Consider the following 27,774-nt stretch of genomic DNA (forward strand, 5'->3'; position numbering starts at 1 on the left):
AAACAAAAAGATGTCATAAAATTTCCAGCTTAGCTATCAGACATATAAAGTGGTTGAAATCCTGTCCCTACTCTTAAAGCAAAAATTGACCCAAAGTCTAGATATCTTAGCTCAGGAAAAATCAATCTTGAATGTAATTTGTCTTTTTTATTTTTCCGTGGATTTTTAGCTTAGTTTTTTTTAACTGCATTATTTATGTAAGCTCTTAATGACAAAATTACTAAATATTTGTTTGTGCACTTTTAAAATTTTTCAATAAATAATATATTACTTCACCCAACATATCCAATAGCCACAGAAAAATCTAATTGTCAAGTAGAAAGAGCAGTCTGAGAGATTAATATAATTTTAGGTGTGACACAAATTCTAGGTTGGAAAGCTAAATTTGCCTTTGCCTTAAACCATTGTAATATGCAGCAGTAGGTTATGATACGTCATAGAGTGAGGGCTGAGTTAAACTAATGTTTGGTATATTCTCCAACCTATAATGCACACTCCAGGTTAATAACACATATCAGTTGTGATAATATCAGCGAATGAGATGGTTCTCTCTAGGTAGTCCAGGAGAAAAGGAAAAACATTGCATTTTTGGAGGTGGAGACAGAGATATTACCTTGCATTCATTGTGACTGCAAGGCACAAGCTTATCGCTACAGTGACAACAGTAAAGGAGAAACAGGTCAGGATATCAGACCTCCAAGACTGAAATATGTTGAGAGACAAAGCACCAGAACGATGGTGACACAACAACTTATATCTGCAGGAACAAATAAGCAGTGATTTTAACCCTATGTTTAATGCTGCTGTGGACAAGCAGAAACAATGGCATGAGAAATCAGTTTCTCTGTTTCTCCGTTTCTCTCCATTTCAATAGTGGAAATAATAGAATGGCAAAGCAGCTAGAGGAAACAAGCCCAATTAAAACGCAGCTTTCAGATAACTTTCAGTATTTATATGCTGGATAAGAAAAGTTCATTCATTCATTTTACCCTCTCTTCTCACAGCTGTTTCTATCTCCACTGCTGGCTATTGCTCACTATTAGATTTATTTCTCCCAGAGATTATTTTAATTAAAAAAGGTATTTCTTGAATTTTGTAAAACTAAAGAAATAAAAGCATAGGAATATTTTCATTAAAAATATTTATTTTTGAATGAAAAATCTTTTCATAAAAATAACCAGTTATTTATCTTGATAATCATATTTCACCAATATTTAGCTTGATATCCATAGTCTCTGGCAAAAATTAGTTAATGCTCTCTAGTTATCCTTAGAATTTCAAATCTGATACAATATCTGATTGTACAATTTGAGTCTGAAAGATATGTTGTTTACTCAATAGAAATTGCCCAGAGAAAACCCAGAATCATTTGCTAATGAATGCCTCATATTTTATTTATCTTCTCCACATAAAAAGGATTGCTAAGTTAAAGTTGTGGTTAAAAGAAATTCCTAGAAATATTGGAACATTTTAATTCTGAAGATCTAGGTGAAAATAAGAAAATATAAAAAAGAGAACAAAAAAAATATGCTTTCTCTTACAAAGACAAAATTAAGGCCAGAACCTCCATTTCTAACATGGCACAGAACGCCTCCGGGCTCCAAAAACTGACATTAAATTTAGTGATGTTCTTGCCTCAGAATTAATTTAGCTAACACAATTTATACTTCTGGCATTAAAGTAGAAGAAAAAAGAATACAAATTGTGTCAACACATAGTATTCACCCCCTCTTTACAAATATGCTAATTAGGATTTTCCATGAGCATCACTAACATCAATATTTTAGTTCTTTATTTGCTGGCTCAGGTTAGGAGTACCAAACTCTTCCTCTGTTTGTCTCACAGGGATCTGGGCAACACACCTGACAAAACATAAAAATTTTGCTGGCTTTCCACAGTGACCCATGACTTTCTATGTTAGAAAAGTACACATACACCCCTGTTATGCTATCCAAGTTTTCTTCAATAGCTATTTCTTTCTATATTCTTTCTCTTTCTTCAAGGAAAAGCTAAAAATATATTTTCTGAAATAAAAATATAGCTTTGCCAAATCTGGGCATAATATACATTTTTCAACCATAGGCTGAGATATTTTTATGTCTCAAATAAATGATTACTGATGATTATTTTGCAGTTGGGTTGATATACTAGTTTTTAAACTTTTTGACTATTTATTTGCTTATAGCTAAACAAAAGAAAAACTTAGAGGACTTATTAAATTCCATTTTCCCATATCTGTAATGTTTTAATTCAGCTGTTTGTTCAGTCATTTAAAATTATAAAGAAAAAAAATATATATCTTGGTCAACACTCTTTAACAATTCTGGATTTTTACTGGTTGAAGAGCAAAAATAGCCTTCTCATGGTAAAGGAATTGCAATAGCTATGAAATCAAATCCTGCTGTGCTTTCCACAGTTATTTGGGTTTTATTTTCTTAAAAGAGACAAGGCAAAATAATTCCTTGAAATAACATTGACATAATAGCTGTACTTAAAAATTAAGATTACACATAGGAATATTGAAATTCCTATTATTTTATTTAATATTTAAACATTCTGTCCATTTAGATATTTTTCTTTTTTCTTTTTTTAATCAAGAGTATTCTCCTTTTTCTCTTCAAATAGAAAACTTTAATATACAAATGAATGCAAATCTCTTTCTCTCACTTTAAATAAATAGGAGGAATTGCAACAATGTCAATTAAAACAGCTGTTGGGGAAGGCTAAAGCATTAAGGGATTGAGCACTTCATAAAACTATAGTTGCCATGATAGATAGTACATTGCATGACATTAGATCAAAGGAAAACTTAGAAAAATATTTACAAAAGGTAATCAAATAACACCTGGTGGACTTGATTTGATTTTCTATATTGGCTTTATAGAAACATTTGAATACATGAGACTGTCTTCTTTCTATGCAAAATCCTTTCAATTGAAAAAAAGTCCTCCCTCTCATCTTACCATTTCTTATGAAAAATCTGGACTGAAAGACAAGAATAGTGCCACAGGGAAGTTGTATCTCAGTTTTTATAATTCGTCTTTTTCTAACCAATAGACCACATTCTTCTAGAAGGCTAAGTCTACAGTGATGGACCATCTTTATCCTTTAAGGAGAAAAATACAATACATAGTAGCAAGCTCCAGGCCAGAGAGATTATCCCATAAATAGATACATAGATTTGTAAACTGATTGTGTCTTTAATGTTAAATGGCAGTTGAGAGAGAAGACATGAAAATGAAAGACAACTAATGTTTCCTATGTTAAAGATTTTCAGAGATCTTCTGGAGCAACACTTACACATTATGGACTAAAATGAGCTACCAAAGTTAAAATGTCCTGCCCTTCAGTGGTGCTAACATTTGCTATTCCTATTGGCCTGAGTGGGAAATTTGAGCCTATAGCACCTTTGAGCATCACATAAGTTTTAGTTTAATGGTTACTTTTTAGGCACTCAAATCTGAAAAACAAAAAAAAAGGCTTAAGTGTAATCTTATGAAAACATGTGACTTTCAGCATTTTGGATTCACATCTTAGAAGCACGCCTGTACTTAAAAAAGTAATGTGGACTCTCCCCAAATCAATCTGAAGTGAAAGTTCCATAATAAACATAGAACTTACTACAAGTGGATTTGCAGAAAAAGAAGTGCAAAGTAATGCCAGAATATCACTAGTGCATAAGTAAGCATCCCTTGTACATGAGTCAATCATTTATAGAAAGAGGATATAAATAAGTGATGTTTGAGCCTTCTTTCAAATACTTAGATTTCTTTATATGATACATTTTGGAACATTTCACAGCATCTAAAATATATAAAAATAAATATCTACAATATGTACAAAGTATGATACAATCCAATCTTTAAAAAGAATTGTAAAGACATGTTCTTTAGCTCATACTGAGGTAAGTAGGTTTCTGTAAGACTGAGAAGAAAGAGGATAGGCAGTTATTTTGAAGGAATCCCTTTGTCCAGTTGTAGTCTGTACCACAGCTAAAAGCATGTGACACTCTCTGGCAGTTGTAGTGTATTGAGCCAAAATCATCCTTGCTGTAACTCCATAGAAGTAAGTTTAGTTATGCTAGGGACAAATTTATCCCACTCTGCATTCTCTGTTTTGACAGTGTCTTCTGCAGAAACCCTCATGGCTTCATCTATATTTGAAGTCATGTTCATTCCGGGGATGTGGAGATGCAGCTCCGCTGACTTCAATGGGCTGAGCATAGCTGGGATATCTGTAGATAAAATAAAGATTTTAAGATAATTTCACTCATTGTGTCAGGTGGCTGGCTAACTCAATCTCTGATTATCTCTCCCTGAACATTATGCAGGTGATAATGTATTAATAAAGTGGTCTTCCAGAAAATGTTTCAAGTTGCATTTGGATATTTTAAGTGAAAGCTTCTTGACTGAAGACTAAGGGCATTTCTGATGCATAAATCTTTTTTTTTTTTTCCTTCTCAACATTTTCATGTGTTCTATTACTTATTAATATGCACTATTCAGTAAATTGCCCTGTGGTTCCTAATCCAGATGCCTCTCTGACCAGCAGAGCTACACAGCTTCCTGTTTACAAGTCAGTCATGGAATCATTGATAGTTTGGGTTTGAAGAGACATTTAAAGACCATCTAGCCTAACTCCCCTGCCATAAGCAGAGGATAGAGAGAAAAGAATGATGATAAATGAGAAACAAAGGGTAAAATGCAATTTACAGCCCCACTGCCATATGGGTTTCATATTTATAACTTTGCTTGTGCCGTTCATAAAGGAATGGCAATAGTACTGAATTCTGGTGAAAAATCCCATTCCTTCTACATTAAGTGAAAAGTGGCTTCCCAGCTGTCCCTGAACACGTGCAATAGCTTACCTAACATGAAAGAGAACAGAAAATTTTGGGAAATAAATTAATATGAATTTCTTATTTGATCAACCTAACTCACACCAGAATGCATGATAAGCAGGTAATTTGAAATAGTAAAGAAAATTATGGTAGTTCAGACTCTACACCCAATTTTGGTTAAAATATTTGTTATAAAATATACCACAACTTCAGATAGTTATATCAGAGTAGAATACAGCTTTTCATAAACACAGTCCAATGACAGGGAAAATAGTTTTCATATTTTCAGGTACTTGTTCTTTTTTTACTTAGGAGTCTAAAAGAAGTGGATATCCAAAGAAAATATTTGTATAAAATATGACTGCTTTACTCCCTCTGTATCTGCATTTGAAATAAATGTGATGAAATTTTCTTTCCTCATTATATAATCAAAGTTATGGCATATTCTATGAAATGTTTATTTTAATTTTCTTTTCTTACAGTCAGTTCTTAATTTTAAACACCCTCCTCTCTTTGTGCTCAGATCCCAATATTGATGGATGCGCAATTAGAATTTACTTCTATGGGATCAAAAGGCATAGGGACCAGTATACTAACAGTGGGTAATAGATGCAGTACCATTTGATGGAATTGTGTTTATGTTGGTCAATACAACGTGTTCTGAAAGTTTTGAAACGTTATCAAAATTGCTGATCTGGGTGGTCAAGGATTTCCGACTCTCTGTACTGGTACGACCTCTGTTGAACCGCTCGTCATGGTGGCTGCGAATGCCAAAGATGCAACAGGAAAATGCTGCTTTAAATTCTTCTCTAAATTTCCCTGTCAACCACAAAAATGACTCATGAAAAAATTGTACTATAAACCGCATTTCATCAAACTTTATAGATTCGGATATAAAGGAGTTATCTAAAGCAAAATTAATGAGAACCACCCAGATGCTCTTCTAAGGCAGAAGCAGAAAATCACAGCTTAATCATCTTGGAGAAAGACAGAAAAAAAGACAACCTTTCTAAGAAGACATGAGGTGTGATGTGAAGACTGAGTTGTTCTTGGCTAGACAGAATGGACAAACTAGAATGATTAATGAAACTACCTCATAGAGTGTCTGCTGATTAATTACATATGTAACAAAAAACCAATTGAGCAAACATAGACTTGCATGATTAAATGTTTACTTGATATGTGAAATGAGAGAGCATAACTAATTTGTATTTTATCATTAATAGATTTTAAAAGAAGATTAACCTTTGACAGTCCCATGCTTTTTGGAAATTGTTCAGATCATTCTCATACTACATACCGCAAAATAACTACAGTGGGCCAATATGTAGTGAGGATCAATAGAGTTTTGCCTCCCTATATTTAGCTGCAATACTACCAGTTCGGGTCCTGATTTTCCTCTCCAAGCCAAATAGCACAAATAATGTCAATTGCATTTGGACACAAACTAAGACAAATTTATCCTAGTAAATAAACAGCATCCTGGCTGGTTCTTTGAAGTTGACCCTACTTGGCAAAGTTTGGTCATGGCCACAGCCTCCAAATCCCAATACTTGAATATAACATGCCAGCTGGGGACAGCCCCTGGACTGTGCTACCTGCCAGAGAGCATCCGGGGAGTGTCTAGAGGTATGGTAATTGTTTCAGATCAAAGTCATGTCAGGAACTTCTCTACCACATTAATGTCACGGACAGTCACCTTCTAGCACTTGGACTCAGGCCCTGGCACACTCTTGATTACTTATTGGTAGCCTGAAGGTAATGGGATACTTCAGGAAACTTCTAGGAAGAGAATCTAGCTCCCACTGGAGGAGCTGAGCTGAAGTTACACAGTCATTAATTTTTGGTACGGCTCATTACATTCAAATTATACATTAAACTTGAATTCTAGGTAACTGTAACTTACCACTGAGGAAGTTATAAATAATAGGATTTGCTGCACTGTTTGCATATACAAGCCAGTGTGAGAATGTGAACCAGGCGTATACAGTTTCTCTGTCGTCAGCATGATTAAACATCCCAAAAACCCTACAGAAAGAGAAAAGCAAACCTGAAAGATGGCAAAATTAAAATTCATTTTAAAAGATTTTACAGCTTGTAGCCCAATTTTATCTCTGATGACCTATTTGCAGTACCACAGAAAGGCTGATTCAGCAGTGCTCCTGTCTTGGTGGTTATCACAACTGAGACTTTACTATGGTGAAGATGTACAACTTTTCTGCCAAGTAACTAAAGTCTTCTGGTGTCCAATAAGCCAAGAAAAGACAGGAAAAGTTCCTTTTGATATACTCACGTCACTGAGCTTCCTGGCTCTAGGCCCACTCTCCAATACACTCTCGACTCTCCAAATATCTCTGGAAATGAAAAGGCATTGAACTGGCCCCAAACCTGAGGCTACCATAGCAGCTTCTATCCTCCAGGGAAATCTGCATTTCCCAGACTCTTTACACACCACTTCTGCCATTTAAATGAAAATCAAACTCTGGGCCTATTCTGCTATTGTTGTTGAGGCAGCCTGTGTACTTTCTCTGTTTCAGATAGTAGGTGGCCTGAACCATCTTCTGGAAATAGTTTTCTCTCTACATTTTCTATGAAGAGACTTGAGAATGAAAAGTATTTGAATTAGGCCTCAGAAAAGGGCCAGAATTGAGTGGGACGTACTTAAACCTTGAAACTATCCCTTAAAAACTAAAATGTTTCAATAACACTTCAATTAAAAAAGCACCAATCACATGCTTGTTATTTTTTAAGATATTCAAATCTTCTGCTATGTGCCATTATTTATTGGTATTTCAGAGGGCTCATGAGGTGTAACTTTACCAGAGCCTCAGTCTGTCAGGCACTGTACAAAAACCAAGAGTGTACACAGTTATATATGAAATGTACAGAGACAAAAAGATAAAAAATCAAAATACAGCTTCATAGGAACAACTGAAAGGTTAAATAAGGGTCTCAAAATTGTACATGAGTAGCTTAGGTTTGAACTCAGAATTCACAGTCCTCAGAGCCAAGCCACAACACTACACTCCCCTGTTAACCTTCAGCTGCTGCTTTAGGTGACTGCACTTCCATAGGGGCATTTACAGCAAACAAGCTGTAATCCCATGTAAATGATGAGATTTAATGAGGAGATAGGTTGGATCATTTTCATGAGGAAGATCTTGTTAATATGAGTTCCACAATCTGGCCTCTTGTTTAAGTACTATGGGTAGGAGATATATATATATATATATATTATATATATATATATATATATATATATATATATAATATTTTCTTGCAATTGTATGCTTATTTTCCATTTCTTTATCATGCAATAAGTAAGCTTATCCTTCAAAAGTATCTGTTAGAATAAAAGGAATCTTGTAACAGAGGATTGTTTTAGACAGAAAGCTTTACCAAGTGTTTATACTTTGGGATAAACGTTACCTTTTCAAGACATTGAGGATGCTAATTGGTAGATAGCAAAGTGCAAAAACCAGAAGGACAACCATTAGCATACGTGCTGTTTTCCTTCTTGCACGAATCTGTTTTATTTCAGCTGCCACAGCACTAATCTTTGACTTCGTTGATTGTCCCAGTCCTCGGGGCTGTGCTGAGGACTGCTGAGGCTTCCATTTCTTCTGAACAACAGAAGAAGTTCCTGGGATCTAAGGCAGACAAAAGAAGGGGCAGTTTGAAAAACGTTTTTAAAAACTGACTTTATTTGCATATGTAACACGAAAAATAGACACCTTGACATACACAATGTAAGCTCACAGGGATTAAAAGGATTTTAAAATTAAATTAATTGATGCAGCTGCAGGAAACAAACTGAATTTCAGACACACTAGAGGGACTGCACAAAAAATGTGTTTTATATGCAGATATCAACTGATGTCCTCAAATTTTCTTTACTTCCCACATACCTTGACTTGCTTGTGTCTTCAGACTATCAAAATTACCACCCCTAGTGCTGCAATTACGTTTCTATAAAGTTCTACATGAAATGTTTTGTTGTATTGTGCAGTAGGTTTTCCCATTCATATGCTGCTAATATAAGACACTAAACAGTTTTTCAGTACTGAAAAACAAGGGTTTAAAGCCTGCATAACTTAAGTGCTGTAAGATTTCCATACAAGCAACCTAGATGACAGTGAAGTAGCTAAAGAAATAATCACAGCTGAAGTATAGATTTCTCTGCAAAGTTCTTCAAAACTGAGGGAAATCATGGAAAAGTGCCAAGACACAGGAAGAATTGGATTAGTCGAAGACATGTTACAATGAGTATATGTAGGACCATGCTATAAAAAAAAAAAATTGTTTTTTGTTTTCTGTGCCCTCACATAAGACAAGCCAAGTAAAACAATTTTGCTTCAGTTCTAAATTACTTCCTGCCTGCAGCAAAATGTGAAAGAATACAGATGTCAAGGACTTTCTCAGAGAACTCTATTACAATTACATTTATAATATTTTCAATGTCATACAGTGTGAAAACCTTTTGGCTAGAAATACAGTTTTTATTTATGTGTAGTACAATTGTGTGTAGGGTGACTAATCTCATGTGAAATATTTCAAGTTCAAAAGTATCTGGAAAGTTCACATTGTCTATTGTAACTTTTTTTTTTTTAAAAAATAAGGCTTATCCAGACAAACTGACTAGAAAATGATGAAATTTTTTATACTTATTTAAGAAAGATAAAAAGTAAGTTAAGAAGCATGCACATTCTTTTGTGTTCTAGAAATTATTCTAGAAAAGAATTGTTCTAGAGAAGCTACTATGCTGGGGTTTTGTGGGGTTTTTTGGTTGGTTTTTGGTTTTGGTCTGTTTATTTATTTGTCAGTGGGGGGGAGAGGGGAGGGGGTTGTTTGTGAATATCTTCCTTGCACAAACTAACCCTTAGTTCAGCATTTATGTGCACCACCAAACATGATTTACAACTATTGGAACAACTATTACAACTTTGGCAAAGTTGCCATGTAATGAGCAGGAAATCTATGAAGCAAAACTGGGGATAAGTTCTAACATTTATACTTACTAATGTATCCATGGACGTAAAACAACTGAGCCCATTGCACTTCTACTGTGGGTTCCCACTCACAGAGTTGAAATCAGCACTTACCAGCCTCACAAATGAACATCTGTCCTATTGCAAAGGCATTTACCCTACTTGACTGTGGGGTCTAGAAAAGAAGTGATAGAATGAGAGGAAATGGTCTCAAGTTAAGCCAGGGGAGGCTTAGATTGGATAAAAGGAAATAATTATTCACAGAAAGGATTGTCAAGCCTTGAAACAGGCTGTCCAGGCAAGTGGTTGAATCACCATTCCTGAAGGTATTTAAAAGATAAGTAGATGTGGCACTTAGGAACATGGTTTAGTGGTGGATTTGGCAGTGTTAGGTCTATGGTTGGATTCAATGACCTTAAGGGCCTTTTTCAAGACATATGTTTCTATGATTCTATGATCATGTATGTACCTATACATGTACAAGTATACACCAGTGTACACACGGGAGCATAATGCATGTATTTTCTTGTTGGTAATGAATCAGCCATAGAGATAATTTTGAAGCATTTATGCAATTTCAATGTTTTACGAAAAGCCTATTAGCTGTGAATAAACAAGTACTAAAATTTAGAGTTCCTTTCTTATGCACCATTTTTCTATCCCCTCAGATAATTTTCAAGTGGCTTATAACCACAGAAAATCTCTCAAATGTAGTATCAACTTGCAAAGATTGGAAGGGTATATTTCAACTACCAAAAAGAAAATGGGTAGAGTTCCTAATTATTAATACAAATGGCCTTTAGTGTCAATGCATTTGGACATCAGAAAATTGAAGCATACTTGGAACTTGATATTAAAAATTGGGTATGAACACTTTCATCATAAGTCCATTCAGTTCCATTTGTTCAGAAGCTGGTTTTAATCTACTTAAAATACACCAAGAACATAGACTTCTAATCACTACTTCCTTGGTAATAATTAAAATAAATTAGTCAAAATTTCTAATATTTTTTGAATAATCGTTCTTGTATTTATAGAGGTGAATCGTTAATTCAAATATCTGCTTGATTTATACAATCAGAATTTTTAAGATCTATTACACAAAGTACAGTAACAACAACTTTTAAATTAATCATCTGTTTTTCATCTGAAAATTTGCATGCTCAACACATTACATTTCAAAAAAGAACCTTTAGAAAAAATGTAGGGCATAGAAAGCATCTACTGTCTGTGCTTTTTCTATCACAAAGACCTGAAAGGCTCATTGTACCTTGCAACAAGATCACCACATTTAACTGAATTTCTGGTAAACAGCATGATTTTTTTAATTGAAACTGTTACCAAAGAATACATTTAGAGCACTGCATTCATTTGTGCTACATGACTGATTACAGCACACCTGCTGCACTTAGAAGAGTGTCTGATGCCTGGAGCCAAGTCACAGTTGATGATAGATCTGCAGTGGTTTTAATTTCACTTAGTGCAGCCTCTTATACGTAGTGCTATCATCTATGCCAGGCAGAGAGACAGCTGTAATTCGACAGCACTGATAGCACTAAGCCTGTAGTAGAATTTCTCTTTTTGCCACTGAAAAATAAAGGATCACTCTGACCTTGCCAGTGTGCAAGATGAATAAGGAGAAAAAACATTGTGAAGAACAAAAAGACCAGCTAAAACAACTGGGGAGTGGAGGGAGGGGGACCCTCCCAAAAAAAAGGTTGATTTCCAGTCATTCAACTTTGCTCTGCGTCTGAGCCAGCAATTTCAACTGCTTTGCATTAACTTAATTAAGAGCTTGAGAGGGTAGGCAGATTGTAAAGAAGGTATAGAAGAGAAGGTTGAGAAGGATTATGGTGATAAAGTTGTTGGGTGATATGGGACAGATTCAGCAAGGCAGAGCATATGTTTAGACTGAACTTGATAAAAAAACTAAGTAAGAAATCTCTTGTTCTGTAGAAGAGTCCCCTCAAACTGTAAAGGTTAAATTTTTTTTCTACAAGCTATCTTGTTATTAAATCTTTTCAACCTAAGAAATTAAAAGCAAAAATACTAATTTAAAGCTGACGAGCATGAAAAAGAGCAATTCTGGTTTAACCTAATCTGATTAGAAGTGACGATAATTGCTGTTATGACTTATGGATGATAACAAAAAGCCTGAAAGTGGATTTCGTATTTCCTATATATGAGTTATCTGCGAAAGATATATTCAGTCAGTATAAGATTTTATTTTTAATTTCATCATTTGTATATTTAGAAATCTAAAGTTTATTTGTGAATTCTCTGATTAATCAATTTGAACTCAATGAAGAATATTCCTGATGGGACAGGTATTATGCCCTGTCCAGGACATCCTTGAAATCGGATGATATCAAACATGCTGGTGAGAGAGAAGTGATTCATGCCCTTATGTTGATTGAAATATGAATCATTGTTAGAGCCACTTGAGAAGGAATACCTCACATTATTTCTTCATCAGGATGAGTTTATTATCCTTTACAGAATGGCAGGGCAGCTGGTGGTGGACTACAGTTAAGATAAAACCTGAACAAAGCAGAAGACAGAAGAGAGCACCATGGACTGGTTCATGACAAATTACAGTTCACACACACAAAATAATTTTTAAAGATTCCTGAAAAAAGCTACATCTTTTATTCCACTTAAATTCAAATGTTCTCTGTCTGTCTGCTTGGTGAGGTTTTTTTGTTTGTTTGGTTTAGTATTCTTGTTTTCTTTCCTTTTTTTTTTTTTTTTAATTTGAAGCTTGAAAAAAACAGATGTTCACATTAGAAATTGTGTGAACTATTTGTCATCAATTCACATCAAGTGTTACTGATAACAGCCCACTTCACATCAGGTAATTCCAGTCTCCCAGGACTGATAGCTGGACCTCCTAGTTTACATTTTGTTCAGATTGGACCTGCCATCAACCTGAGTAAGAAAAATAAAAATACAACCAACAAAAAGAGAAAGTCAGTCTTAAATTTTGACTGCTACAGAAGATTTTAGCAGTATAAATAAGGTCACCTAAGTTATTTTGGTAAGTATTTCAGATACAGTGAGGGAGATCATTCTTCTACCTATAATCAATTTTTCTGTTGCCTTTTGCTCTCTTTCTCTCTAAGAGAGAGCCCTTCACAGCCACAAGAAAGTGGTTTACTTTCTGACTGCCTTCATTTTTCAATATATCTCAATGCCTATCCAAGGTGGCTGTATACCAGCATGGATGTAAAAGTCAAAGTCCTAAGAGAAAACATGGAGTTTATAAACAAAGAGGTTGTACATGGGAATCTACACAAAATTGCAAGAGCAAGTAAAGAGAGTCAGTGCTACATAACTTACCTGGCGACACCACAGCTTTCGGAATATTTGCAAATAGGCCAACACCATAAGACACAGTGGTGCCATGTATGTGACCAGAAAAAAGCATGTGTGATACATTTTGGGGTAAACCTCAGCTGGAAAGAGAATTCAAATAGGAAAGGTGCATTTAAATATACATTCATTCAAAAATCACCATAAGAAAAATTATTCATATAGATATGCATGTATTTTTCAGCATAATAGGAATACACACCAAATAATATTATGGTGAAGATTGCTTTTTTAATCACTTCTAGATACATTCTATTAGAAACATGCTTTTTATCTCAAGGATCTCCTATATCGCATTACTGATTTCTTATCATATTATAATATGATAAGAAATAACATATTATAAGACTTTATGCATGGAGTCGTAAGAAGTTTTAGTTTTTGTTGAAACAGTGATGTATTAATTTTTTTATCTTAAAATGAAATGTTATCTAAAAGTGAAAAATTTTGTTATCTAAAAATAGGTAAGTAACTATCCAAGGTACCTCAACCTTGACATACTGAAAGGTTGTATAACTCTTCAGTTTTAATTCTGCAAAGGCTACTATGTATCCCTGAGTAAACTGCACAGTTCCTCACTTATAAAAACTGCAACTGCAAAGTACAGTGCACAGGACACTTATGGGAGAAAGACAGACATTTCATAAATCATTCTTTGGTGGCAGAATATATGTGATTAAGACTCAGTAATTAATTATCATGATTAAATTGAAAAAATAGAATAAATAAATTAAAGTACTTTAAATCTAGGAAATATCTGAGATGGTTTTTGACTCAGCTTTAACAATAATGAGTTTGGTACTGCTGTGTCCTAGTTTTCCATGTATCTCTTTTCAAAAGACAACTTATGAATGTCATTTGCTTAGAGAGAACATCTTAAAAGTGCTGTGAGTGTACTGAGTTTTAAGAATATTGCATCTTAAGCTCCATCACTGGTTCATACCAGAATGTGCAGCACCTGAAAACTTGTCTGCTCTTTTGTAATGCTAAATGTAGTTTGCTATTACCAATTGTTGGTATTAATTACAACTTAACATCTATGGATGGCCTCAAAAAAGGAATGAACATTTTGGAGAGTAACAACACATAGCAGAAAAGAAACAGCACCCTATGAACAGTTTAATTGCAAGGTAATCCTAAGCACTGCATGTTGGATAGAGTAAAAAATGAAAGTTTATGTCAATTTCCAGAATTTCCAAATGTTTCAGGATCATAAAATCTGCATGTGAAATTCTGTATTGATTGAAGTTTTAATAAAAAAGTTTTTTAAAAAAGAGAGAGAGAGAGAGAGAGAAAGGACGAGAAAGAGTTGCAGGAGATCCAAACTTTGGTGCATCAAAATTATTTTCTGCCTGTTAAAGTGACTGAGACTGTGGACCCTATCAAAGAAGAGCATGCTAGGAGAATCTCAGAGCTTGTTCAGATAAAGATATACAAAGATTTGTCCCAAAACTCTCATGGCAGGGAGGAGAATACCATCATGTAAATTCCAGGCTCACTCTCAAATGCAGACTTGAGTAATCTCACACTTGTCACTGGACCTGAAAGTGCCAACTGGTACACCAGACAGAAAACCTTCTGTATCAAGGAGACAGAAATCTGCTACAGAAAAATCAAGCCCATCTTCATTCCCAGCAAAGGTAATAGAGATGCTGCCACTGACATTTGATAGTTTTGATGGGTCAGTGTTTGAAAAACTCAGATGAGTAGTATTTGACTTCTTACTTGCTCTACGATCCTGTAGCAAACCAGTTTACCAACTCCCAACTAGTATCTGCAGCTACTAACTCTTGTCAATGTCCCTGGGGGAGCCAGGCCACTTGGGGAAGGTTTTTTATAACTGGCATTAACCTGAGATTGTATGTTGATTTATGATCTCAAACTTGCTTTTTCATTCCAGAAAATGCAGCCTCACAGCAGTCCTGCTAGCCAGGGAAGTACTGACATGCATGCTTCACAGGTGGAGAGGTTAAGGAGAAACTGGAGTAATGTGACTTACTGGGATCACAGGAGGTCAAAACTGAAAGTACATTCTTTCTGCTCAGGAGGAGGTGCCACCTGCCTCATCAATGCTCTGCCGACAGCTGGGCCCCTTTCAGGTAGAAGGACGGTACATATTTAAAAGGCCATCTGGAGTTTATTACTTCCAATTTAGCATTCCAAGTAAAGTGAAACATTAAATGAGCCTAGCTATCTACAAAGAACTGAGGACCAGGTTGGAGGAAGATCCTAACACTTGCCTTTGAAGTTTAGCCACCTGGAAAGTGCCAGCTGCTAAACATCAAAGAAAACCTGTCCCTCCTCCACCCAGGGCAAAGCCCTTTGCAAAACTTTTCCCTAAGAAGCATGACTCTGTTTAGCTTCTCAAGCCAAAGAAAAGCTTTAAAGCTGTTTGACAATCACAGCAGCAAGAAGGAGGAGGGCTGGCTGAGGATACTACTCATTTATCAAGTGAGTTCCAGGCTCCCTGAATAGAAACATCAATCAGTCTGTGGGCCTGCCTGACTGGGATGGCTGGAACTCCTACTGCCAAGCAGAAGATGAGGAAAGTGTGCTTGTCTTCTGTGGTCACATAATGGATGTCAGGACAGGGGGAGAATGTTCTTAGCTAAAAGTAACCACCTCTTTAAGAATAAAAGAATGACTCTCATGTCTCTGGCTGCTTTTCTATTGAGAATAGAGAATAAAACATAAAGCAAACAGGTGGTCATAGGGGTTGGACTGGGTTCAGATCAGCATTCCTACTCAGCTTCATTCGTACACTGTAATTACCCCACCCGATAAAGGATCAGTATGTTAAAGGAAGCTTTCATCTATCTACTGCAGGGGTTATTAAACACATTTGAAAATTTTCTAAAGCTTCCCTCTCCATGTGGTCTTCCATTCCCAGATGGAAAATGGTAGATTGAAACTGAATTTTTGCCAAAATTTTACTATATTTATGTAAATACATATATACCTACATGTGTACATTTACATATGTAATCAAACAGAAATAAACAGACTCAAAACATTTTGATATGTCTAGCAAATGAAATAGTCCCTTTAGCCATAGTGCTTAAAAAATTGGTACTCCTGACAGCTTCCTTAAGAATAGGGAAAAACAGGACAATCAAGTTTGTTGAGCATCAGTAGAGTTCCTAGGTTCCCTATCTCAGGAAGATACCTGCGGGGTTTTGGAGTTACCAACATAGAGAAGCAGTGCAACTAAAAGTGCATTTCTAATGCACTTTAATATTTTTAAAATAAAGCTCAATAATTAGAGATGTTAGGAAGTGGGTGCTCATAGCACAAAAAAATTAACCACATAATGCTGTGCTTCCAAACTAAGTTCCTATGTCAGATTACTTATGGCTAGCTAATACTAAAATTACATCTTGAAACCTAATATATTGTGCTTGAGTTATCAACTTACAATAACACCAGCATAATTTTAGTGTTAGAAATATTCCAACTTCCTTCTGCATTAAAATATCCCATGCGTTTTTCATTAAATTCTAAATAGTTCGATAAACAGGATGTAGAAAGCTTCTTGTAATACTGCAATTTCCAGCTATTTGTTTTCTAGAATTAAGACAATGTGGTTTTGTACTATTGTATGAGTAGTCTAAGAGGGAATGGAACACAAAGTCTTCCCTTTGTTTCCATTCAACCATGCAGTTTTGGGAAAGGATTATCTCCATATTCTTTTTATCATTTGCAAAGGGCTTGGCTAATGCACTTTGGCTAACATTCTCTTCTTGAACAGCACTAAGACAATGTACTTAGCTGACTTGGACACATGGTGAACTCATTTTAATATACATTTCTTTTATTTTGGCACTTTATCATCAAATTCAGCCCAGCAATTACAGTCTATTATAGAGCTGTGGCCAACTCTGGCTCCTTAAGTGAGCCTGCATAAGGTCACATGTTGGATCCTTCTACATTCCCAAATAAAATATTGTTATTAGACAGTACTCAAGATGAAAAACCCTCAGCCTAGAATTGGCAATGAATTTTACATTCAGGAATGCCAGAAGCAATTATAAAGAAATTGAGCCCTGTTTTAGGCTGAACTATTGCTCCATTTGCAGTCACAGGCAGCTTTCCAACAGCATGCTTATTAGTCAGAGTGGCGACTATTTGTTCACCCATTAAGGAGCCCAAGTGTCATAGTACTGATCAGACCTTCCCTCCAGACACTCATCAGACTTTTATGGTCTCCAGCAGCTGGTCCTAAGTCTGTGTAGTGCACAGTGTTGTCTCCTGCTTTGGCATCTCTGACATCTTCCAGGACATGACTTCCAGTTACTCTCCCATAGCACCTCATGTTCCAATGGCCCTGGGGTCCCAGAATTACAACAGACTTCCAAAACACTTTGGAAAGTGTTATTAAGTATCCTCTTTTTGCAGTCCCAATCTTTAACATTCACAGTTTAACATCCTTGGAACATGTGGTGTACAGGATACTCTGCAAAGATTTTATCAGATGTACTGTAATTTTGGACAACAATAATTGTATGCAGTTCTAAACAAAGCAATAAGCACCCAAATACAATCCCTTTCTCTAAACTGACTCTCTTATAGGACTTTCTCAGGGTCTCTTGAGTGTGTGCAACACCTACATCTCCACTTTCTCTTTGCGAATATAGGTTATTTGTAGCAGCATGAATTTCGTTCTCCTTCAACATCCTCCTAGTTAGCTCTTTCTTTGACCCTCTGTATTTGCATAGTCGAAAAAGGCAAAACAAAATCCAACAAAAATGTAACTATTTTCTTTAAAAATATTAACTTTTTATTTTTTCTTCCAGCTTTAAGGATCACCACTCTTTTCAAATCAGTGCCTTTTTACCCTCTTCTTTTGTTCATTTTGGGGGCCTTTGTGATTTCAAACCCTATTTTTCAGTGGAAAAACTGCATATTCTAGGCTTTGACCTAACTCAGAGTCCCTAGACACTTTCAACACAATGGAAATTATTTTTTAATGACACTCTATTCTCTATAGTCTGAAAGGGATGTAAATATATATATATATATAATCCTCATTGATAAAATACGGTTAACTCTACTTTTACTAAGCAATTTGACAATTTTGAGAAATCTGCGTGTAATTTAATGCCTATAAAGATTCTTCTTTCAAGCTACTATGATAAACTATTATCATGAATGTGGAGATTTTTTAAGGATATCTGAAATGCACCAGCAGAATAACTAGCAATGTCGGTGCATTGCCATTAGAAAAATTATCAATTTAAAAAGAAGCAAGATAAAAATAGGATTGTTACCTCTCAGTAGAGTGAACAGCTTCCCATTTCAGAAAACATTTAATATAAAATTATTATTTTCATGCTCAATATAAACAATAATTTCTAAAAATTGGAGTGTTTGCACTCCCTTTCTGAAGCAGACACAAAAAAATCAATTCGATACATGAGTACTTGCCTTTATTATAATCCCCTCTATCTCTCCAAACATGCAAGTGAAGGCTCACATCATAATCTGAAGACCAGTAGATATAAATTTAGATAAATACACTCCATAGGAGTAGAGTATTGCCAAGCACACTGGAGTTTGGGTTGGTTGTTTCTTGTCAGGATTTTTTTTATAGTGGGTGCTTCACCTCAGGATGCAACTACTTCAGCACAACTCAACAAGAGGCACTCTTTAAAGTAGTTCTAAGGCTACTACAGACTCTGTAAGTTCAAAAGCAACACTTTCACATTGAATCAAAAAGTGGCCAATACACATCTAGAAATTCTGAGATTACATTCCCTAATGAAATGCTCTTATGACTTCCTAATTAATTAACCACATCATTTCCTAGGCTGAGATTAAAAGAATCTTTGCTGCAGAGTTAACCCTGAAAAGATGAGGGCACGAATAATTGGTTCAGCACCAAAATGAGTGGATGAAATTGTACTTGGAAAGAATGCTGTGAAAGAAAATAGTCATATAACTACTGCAGTATCCTGCAGCAGAAGGGGGTACAAAATTTTTCACAGATGAAGAAAGAACACTAGAAGTAAAGAGCAGATTTGTCCTCTTAATGAAACACTAAGCACAATACAGCTTAACAGAGGCTTCCTCTCAGCTACAAACTTAGAGCACACCTTTGTCAGCAATGAGTACCAGTAAGCTAGTGGCCATCTTTGCCCCCTTGCCTTGTTCCAGAGGACTAACCGGGATGAAGGAGACAAAGAACAGGGAATGTGATACCCAGTGTCTTCTCATTAATCCTCTGGTGGCTCTGCGAAAGCCATTCGCAGGGAAGAAGCTTCCAAAACAGCACATGGAAGAAGCCTCAGCAGTTCAGGCTTTTTTAGCCTATTTATCATGATAATTAACTACAGGTGATCCAGTAGTATTTTATCATAATTGTTCACAGGACTGGAATCTTCTTCTACAGAGACATCTCTGGGAGAATATCTGACTGTGTTTTAGCCGGACTCAAGGCTATTAAACAGGCACCACTTAGTTATATGTTTTGGCAAACTTGGCTTTATTTTCCTGTGTGTGAATAATGGTATTTCTGATGGCCACTATATCCAGTGTCAGAGCCACAGCATGTAACTCATGCACTCTGTTAGCATTGGAGGTCTGCCAAGGCCCACCATAGTTGAGCCCTAACCATTAGGGTGGGTGGCTTATACCACTTGCTGTGAACAAAGACAAAATAGAAGTAGTTACTCCCTGGCAATCCTTACAGCTTCTTACAGCTTCATTCAGATACAGAACCTGTTAGATTCACAGTTAATCTGGAAGGCAGGGTTATACTTCTTGTGTAGACTCATTTGTAACTGATTACTTTCACAAAGTTATTTAAATGATTTTGTCCATGAAAAAATTCAAATTTTAGGTTAACTCACTACCCTATAATGACGACATCTCTGTAAATTCTGCAATGGCACGTAATTAGCATTGAACTCCCAAGAGATACCTCTAAACACAAGTCAAATGCCAGCAATTAGCAAAATATCAGGTAAACAGAAAATCTGTTCTTCCATAGTTACTTCTTAAGGCTAAATACTGAAGTCTTTGTAAACCTGTAATGTCCATCAGTCAAGGAATTATGTAAGCATAAGCATTGAAGGGTGGGAACATTTCTACCCTCTGGGAAGCATTAATATGGTCAAGACACTAGTCAGCCTCATTCATTTAAACTTCATTTAAAATGTACTTTAAGCCCCAATAACACAAAAGAAATTCACAGAAATTTCACAGTGAAAAATGATAGTTCTGGAAAACCTTATATAATCAAGAACATTTTGTGTTATGTTTATACAACTTGACTTCATATTAACATCTCCTGATATTTTGATTACTTTATAGCGGTACAAACTCAGCTCATATGGTCAATGACAGACTCACCTCCCCAGTGCTCATCACACACTGTGAACAAGGTGGTTTTATTGGCTAATCCTGGGAACACACTGCTGCACTCCATAACAATAGCCTGAGGAATCATTATGATGCAGGACAGAATCCAGATAATTATAATGCTGTTCCTTGCTCGCTTGGCTGTGCTTTTAAACATCAAAGGGTGACAAATTGCATACCATCGATCCAAAGCAATGCAGCTGAGTGTTAGGACAGACACAGAGACTGAAACTGTCTAAAGAAAAAGGAATATTTTGTAAATGCAAATGTAGGGTTTTTTCTAGAGTTTTAAAAATTATTTACATTTTCAACATAGTTAGTTCTTCTTCTGCAATTGTTAAATAGACTCCCAGAAAGAAAGACTCCTTTTAAAATCACTTACAGAATTATAACAGATATCCTCAACTGCTGTACTCCTATTAGAATCCACAAGACAATTCACACATTAAGATGCTAACTAAACTAAATAGGTGTTGCAAAATCAAATTTTGAAATAGAAAATTTAATCAACTGGAAATTTATAACTTTATCTGAAAAAAAAAAGCTTTTAAAACATTAGACAGTGAATTTTATCATTTTTCTTTGTTGAAAAATATATTTGTTGGTTTTTATGCTTTATTAGCATACCAGAACCATCATTTTGCTTTTTATTTTTATGAGAAAAACGAAACAGGATCTCATGAAAAAGTCCCTGACAAAAATCAGGTTAAGGCAGACTAAGACATTTTACATTTTATTCAGAAAAGGAAATAACCTATCACGTCAGTTTTATTCTTTCAATTTGTATGCTAGGTGATCACTCACTCTTCAGATTTTCTTTCACTAGAATGGGGGTTTAAAAAAAAAAAAAGTTGTGATTTTGATTGTATCAAGTAGAGCTCATAGCTGCTGGGGAACTTTGCCTTTGACAATGTGGCTCTTTGGCCATAGAGGTATCTTCTGCAAATATAAATTGTGCTGGAGGCACAGAGCTGATGATCTGCATATACTGTGAGTACTGCTTAATTCTTCTGAATTTTAATGACTACAAAGCCAAGCACTTGTCATTCTAGTTTGCCCAGTCAGTTCACCCATACACCTACACTTAGAAAAGATATTTGTCAATCATTTTGATGCAAATTATTTCAGAACCAGTTAAGTCCATGGGTAAATGAGTAGGAGCAATTCTTGCTTAAGGCAGACAATGTGATCAACTCCCAGTGAACCCGGATACTTTGACATAAAATCGGTAAACACAAAAAGAGCCCATACTGCCTTCAGAAGCTGGATTCTGTCTCCTGGACGTTTGTGTGGCTGTCCAGATCCACAAAAAGAGAATATTAATGACTCTATTTCTATTTACAGATATTTTTATTGCTTTACATCCCCTCTGAATCATTAAAAAAGATCATAAAAAGTAAAGAGCATTAGAAAAATGTCCCAAAAAACCGTATTGCCGAAGTCCAACAATTAGATAGATGAAAACCAGTCTTTATTATGCATAATCATTTTCCCAAGTGAAACAGTCTTTTAGGCCTCAGCACGTACTCTGAGATACCTATTCAGTATCAGGTAAAGACTATCATTGGATTAGAAGTAGTAGGAAGATGCTGCTGTCATTTCTGGTTTTCATAACGTGGGTATTGTGTACACAAACAGAAAAATAATACCTGTAAGTAGGGAATCACTTTACAGAGGGTCTGCCCAAAGAACCACGTTTCTGTGATGTCCACAACTAAAGTTGCTGGAAGACAAGTAATTGTGACCAGAATGTCAGCCAGAGAAAGATTCACTATGAAATAGTTGGTAACGGTCCGCATGTGATGATTCTTCCACACTGCAAGGCAAACTGAATTTGGAAAGACAAGTTAGTGAGATTGAAATGGCTTAAGAAATGTTTTAAGAGGAAAACATTTGACTTTGTGGAGTTAAGGAAATGTTTGTGTCATTTGTTTAACACAGAATACCTGAATATGCAGTTCAGTGCAAGAACCATGTGTTTTCTTTTAGAGTGGAAACAAGAGAGTATATGTAGAGAGATTCTTGATGCACAAAGAACAGCTTTCCACAGACTGCAGTGTGGGAAATAATCCAACAAATAAAGCATCTTACTTCTCTGCTAGTTAATCCCAGTTAATCTTCACTAACTATTCATACAACTTTCTTCATTTCTCTTTCAAACCATTGGCTCTAGTCTAGAGCAATACATATCTATACCTGTAAAACTTTATCTGTTTTCTTATGATACCATGATGCTTAAATCAAATTGCTACAACACAGACTATTGTAAACTGTACAAATATAACTTTATATAATATTTTGCTGGATTTAATATATCTATTTCATCTGCAGAGGATCTCTAACAATTTTCTGGGTAACTGCGATTTGAATTCAGTTACTAAAAGTAATTTTTGCTGTATTAAATATTACATTTTTGATGATGTTCAAAAGCAGCATGTAGCAGATGACGCAATTATAAAGGCACTTTATAAGATGTGCCTTTAAAGCTTGTTTTGTATATTTTATGTAGCTCTTTTTTAAACTGAAAGACTTTTAGAAATGAGGCAAATCTTTCTTTAAATTCATTACACTAAATTCATAAGCTGCTACATCAAAAATGCCATAATTAAGTCAGAGAAAGCGGCAGAAAAGTAATTTTAAAAATAATTTTGGGAGTCAAACCCTGAGTGACTGGAGCCATCAACAGCTTTTGAATTATTTAGATTTTTAAATTCATTTATCCAAAGATCTTTAAAAACCAATGCATAAAATTTTCCAGAAATATCACAATACTTCTTGTAACACAAGAATACAATTCATTGCACATCAAAGGGTCTTCCCCTGCAAACAATTATTCATCCATCATGCATATCTAGATGAAGATTCAAAGTCTCCTAATCTGTCAGGATCTAGCACAATGCTTAATTTACATATATTAAACAGATCAGAGAATGTTAAAAAAATTGAGCTAAAAAGGTCCTCAAGAGGTTGCCCAAATCTAAAATGGAACCTTCCAAGAGTTAAACCACTCTCTTATAGTCATTAAACTAGCTAAAACAGCTGGAAGAAAATACACACACTTTAGGGCACATAAGCTCTTGAGATCAGATGCTTCTTTAGATCCTAAGAAGGATGATGTGCCAGAAAGCTTCTGTCTATCTTCCAGCTGTATCAGTTGATCTAATAAAATATATTACTTCATTCCACAAATCTTGTCCTATGTCTTTAGAGCAACAGAACTACAGCAAGACTACAACTAAGAAACTATTGGCCGGTTTACATTTGAAAATCTGTTACATTTGAAGATATCACACATCTCTTAAACGTGTTGCACTGTTTAATTATCTTCCCTGCCAAGAAAAAGAAATTCTTCTCATGTCTAATCTAATTTTATTTTGCTGATATTTATATATCCTTTTTCTGCACCCAGGCAAGAATGAGGAAGAGTTTTTTCCTGCAGCAATGCTTCACGTATGTAAGGATTTTTGTTACAAATTTCCTCAGAACTTCAGAACTCTTTATCTTTTACTCTCAGTCGTTTCTAGAACTTCTGCAACCATCCTTTTTGCTGTTCTCTGGACACTTTCAAACTGAATTGAACCTTTCTGGTGAGACTGCAGTCACCACAACTGGCAGAATACTCTTTCAAGATCTTACCAATGCAGAGGTAGGAGCTGAGATTGTGGTACTTCTTCATGAGGGCTATGTTTGGACACTTAGACTAGGACACAGACAAAGGGAGAGGCTAGGTGGCCTTCAGTTTCTCTAAGACCAGGTTATTTTATTAACTATCTCCTTAAGATATAGGCTTCTAAGTTTCATCTAAAACTACTTTTTAATTTATTTTTTATTTAATTTCTAAGGTTCAGCATGTGTTGTGATGCAACATATGTTCATTATGTATTTTAACGTGTTGCAGAGATAGCTCTGTATTCTGTAGCTTATATAAATTTAAATTTTGCTATATATGTATTGCGTTCTCATACATGCAAATGAAAACCTCTCTACAAAGACCTTCACTGTTCTTGCACTGGTTTTGAAGACAATAGAGTGTACACTTTTCAATTGTTCTCTTCCTGAATACAGATCTTCAGGTTTTTTTAGTTTAGGCCTGATATCTAAAAGGCAAGGCTTGTAAATTAAAGACTTAAAGGAAATATTGTATTGATTATATTTTCTTCCCATTTGAAATATTCAAAGTACCTAGCAAAGTAATTATTTCTATAGCATTACATGATATTTACAACATCACTAATCAGAGCTTTATCACTGTCCCTCGTGCACAAGGTTACCACAATTAAAGCCTGATAGAGCAGAGGCAGCACCTAACAGGGAAGTAATACATGATGTCCCCCTGGAATTTTGTTGGCAGTTTGAAATGCAATGCTGGGGGAAAAAAATTGCAAAAATCATTTCTCTTTTGATAACTTTAATACTTAACTCTAAAAATTTGAAGATCTGAACATTTAATTATGGCTGATTCTTTGTCTTAAGTGCAATTCATATTTAAAGTATGGTCCTGTCTTTTACTTGGGCAAAAGTTGATATAAAGTGGCAATGTTTTTCCATGCTTCATATTCCTTTTATCAACGGGCAAAAAATAAAAACTGTTTAAAAGGTCAGAGTTTGGCTACTTTTTTCTCATATTATGGTTTCGACAGTCCTGTATTCTACCCAATTCAGACAAGTACATCATTTACAGCCATGGATGTCAGCGCCTAAAGGTGCAAGGTTTAAGCAGATATGCTTGGTCTTTGACCAGGCCTATTCCCATTCCTGCGCTGGTCCATGTGAAAAAGACCTGAACATAAACATTATTTCTGGTAAAAAAAAAATCCATTAAATTGACAAATATGAGGTCAATCTCACTGGCAACCAGAAATCAATTCATAGCATTCTGCATGTTGAGTTCAAAGCTGTCTACCAGTATGAGCAAATGAAACCTTGTGATACCCCAGAGATGTAAGAATTACTACCATTTTCATCTCTGACACACAGAAAGTGAAGTGCTGAACAGAAGTTGTTAAAGGCCATACAGTAAATCAGACACAGAATGAGAAACTTGGACTCCTTATTCCCTGCCGTGTACTAAACCTTCCAGGTCACACTGGCTTAACACAGATGGAACTTAGATGAACTTCAGTATTTGCTGTTCCTTAGAGTAACAAAAGGCTATGCCTCTTGCTACTCAGGGTATAGCAGTGTTCAGAAAAGCCAAGGTACAGAAACTACTCCTGAATTCCACTGAATTCCAGTCCATGGGGTAGGCACCTGGAAGGTGAAAAAGCCCCAAAATTTGCAAGCATAGAAATGCAAGATAATTTGTTACTTTATATTTCTCTGCTTATGCTTGTGTATTTCCCCTTTTGACCTCTTCACATAAAACATTCCCCATTCTTTTTATGGCACATAGCACAAGAGCACCTTAATCAGCTTTAGGTTTAAATAAATATTTACATAATACCATAAAAAATAAATATCCCAGAAACTCATTACATGAATGTAGTAAAAAAAAAAAAAACAAACAAAAAAAAGATATTGTGGAAAAGCGCCTCTGAAGAGGAAGTATTTTAAAACCAAGTCAGCTTTCTCTGCCCTCATTGCCCTCTGCTGTTTGCAGTGCTGTTTTCAACCTTTGTTTCAAACAAATGTTTGGTAATGTTTTCTTCCAGTGCAAGGCTAAAAAGCTTGAGGGTCTGCTACAAGTTATTTGGAATAGGACAGAATGATAAAAAGTCATAAATAAGTCCTAAATGACATAAAGTTACTTCAATACATTCCTTCCAGACTTGTTTTTTCTGAGTTTATTACAGTCCAACGTCACTCAGTAGTCTTGGACAATAGTTTCATTGATAGTGTTCTAGCAGCTCATCAAGAAAGATTCTCTAGTCTGTGCTCAAAACGTATTTTATAGGCACGAAAAGTAGTTTGACTATGCCAGTGAATATTGTGCGGCTAGTTAAGTGTCAGAACAAAAGAATTTCATATACTCTCCACTTGCGTTCCTTTAATTACACATTATCATTTCAGGCAGTTTTACAGAGAGGCACTCAGCTCACATAGAAACACCCAAGTAACATGCTGGGGAAAGAAAGTTCCATGGAGTGGAAATGCCATCTGCCTACCCAAACAGAAATAGCAGAGAGCTGTGAATTTCCACTTATCTTGAAGAAGAGAAGAAAGGATAAGAAAGATAGTAAAGATTCTCAATTGGGAATGTGTTTTACCAAAAAGTACTTCAAAATCATAAAATAGATGAGGCCAGGAGCAGCCTTTCTAAAAAGCTGTGTTACACAGAGATACTACAGTGTTAACAGGATGCCTGTTTAGTTGGAGCACAGAAGAGTGGCCCAAACTAAGCTTTTCAGACCTCCATTAAAGAAATCTATGAAATAGTAAAATTTTACATTACGTGCAAAGCTTTCATGCAGCCTTTGATGCTCCTAGCTATAAATACGACTGAGAAAGAAAGCGGTGAAAATGGTGTTAACACAGACACTGAAGAAAAGAGGATTAGAATAACGGAAAAAAAGAGAGAAATTTGAAAAATCAGTACTGAAATACGTTTCTGTTGTGCATGATTTTCCCTACAGCTAGTGCTCTAATGGAACCCAATTACCTGTCCAATGTATTGTATGATTTTCCCTATTTTTGCGTTTATTTTACAAAACCAATCAGAGCTATTCCTGCAAGTGCAAACAGGCAGGCCAGGTTTCACAAGGAGCAGCTATTTTTCTAATGGCTGTTAGAGTATCCCAAATCCTTCACCCCGCCGGAGGCACTTCCCTTTCCTTTTTCCGGACATCAGAGCCTTAAGCCAAGCACTTGCTGTTCCCACCTCTTCCACACAGTGTCAGTGAAGGCTCGGAAACCAGCTGGAGTCGCCAGGCTGGAAGCGTTCAGAAAAAATTCGTGGAGGCTCTTCATAAACCAAGACAGTTCTGTGATAACAAAGCTGGTTTCTGGACCCATCCTCCAAACAATGACCATCTCCCGTTCCCCAAAAATGTCTCACAGGAAATTCCCAGCAAGGACAAACAAATAAAAGGTTAAAAATCAAAGTTAAAAATTTAAGACAGACTGCTGTAGGAAATCCATCAAGAAAGCTTCACCTCATATTCCTGAAGAAAAAAACCTTCTCTAATAAGACAATATAGTGAGATTAGTATTTTTCACATACAAATTTAGTCCCTGTGGTTTAGTGTCCTGAGGCATTTTAATTAGAGGCTGTAATGG

The 27,774-nt window shown here is 35.6% G+C and overlaps 1 protein-coding gene across 1 annotated transcript in view; it reads right to left on the reverse strand.

The window, feature by feature from the left end:
- Positions 1–4,040: 4,040 nt before the first annotated feature.
- Positions 4,041–27,774, reverse strand: part of HCRTR2 (hypocretin receptor 2) — a 32,286-nt gene continuing 8,552 nt past the window's right edge. Inside the window, exons 3-9 of the mRNA XM_066180551.1 lie at positions 22,209–22,387; positions 20,551–20,794; positions 13,168–13,283; positions 8,270–8,490; positions 6,747–6,868; positions 5,459–5,659; positions 4,041–4,234 (exon numbers count right to left, since the gene is read on the reverse strand). Coding sequence (XP_066036648.1) covers positions 4,041–4,234; positions 5,459–5,659; positions 6,747–6,868; positions 8,270–8,490; positions 13,168–13,283; positions 20,551–20,794; positions 22,209–22,387 — 1,277 coding nt within the window. The remainder of the gene's footprint in view (positions 4,235–5,458; positions 5,660–6,746; positions 6,869–8,269; positions 8,491–13,167; positions 13,284–20,550; positions 20,795–22,208; positions 22,388–27,774) is intronic.

Source organism: Chamaea fasciata, unplaced genomic scaffold (assembly GCF_029207755.1).
Source record: "Chamaea fasciata isolate MVZ Bird 193981 ecotype frontalis unplaced genomic scaffold, bChaFas1.0.hap1 SCAF_3, whole genome shotgun sequence".
In the NCBI taxonomy this organism is placed as follows: Eukaryota; Metazoa; Chordata; class Aves; order Passeriformes; family Sylviidae; genus Chamaea; species Chamaea fasciata.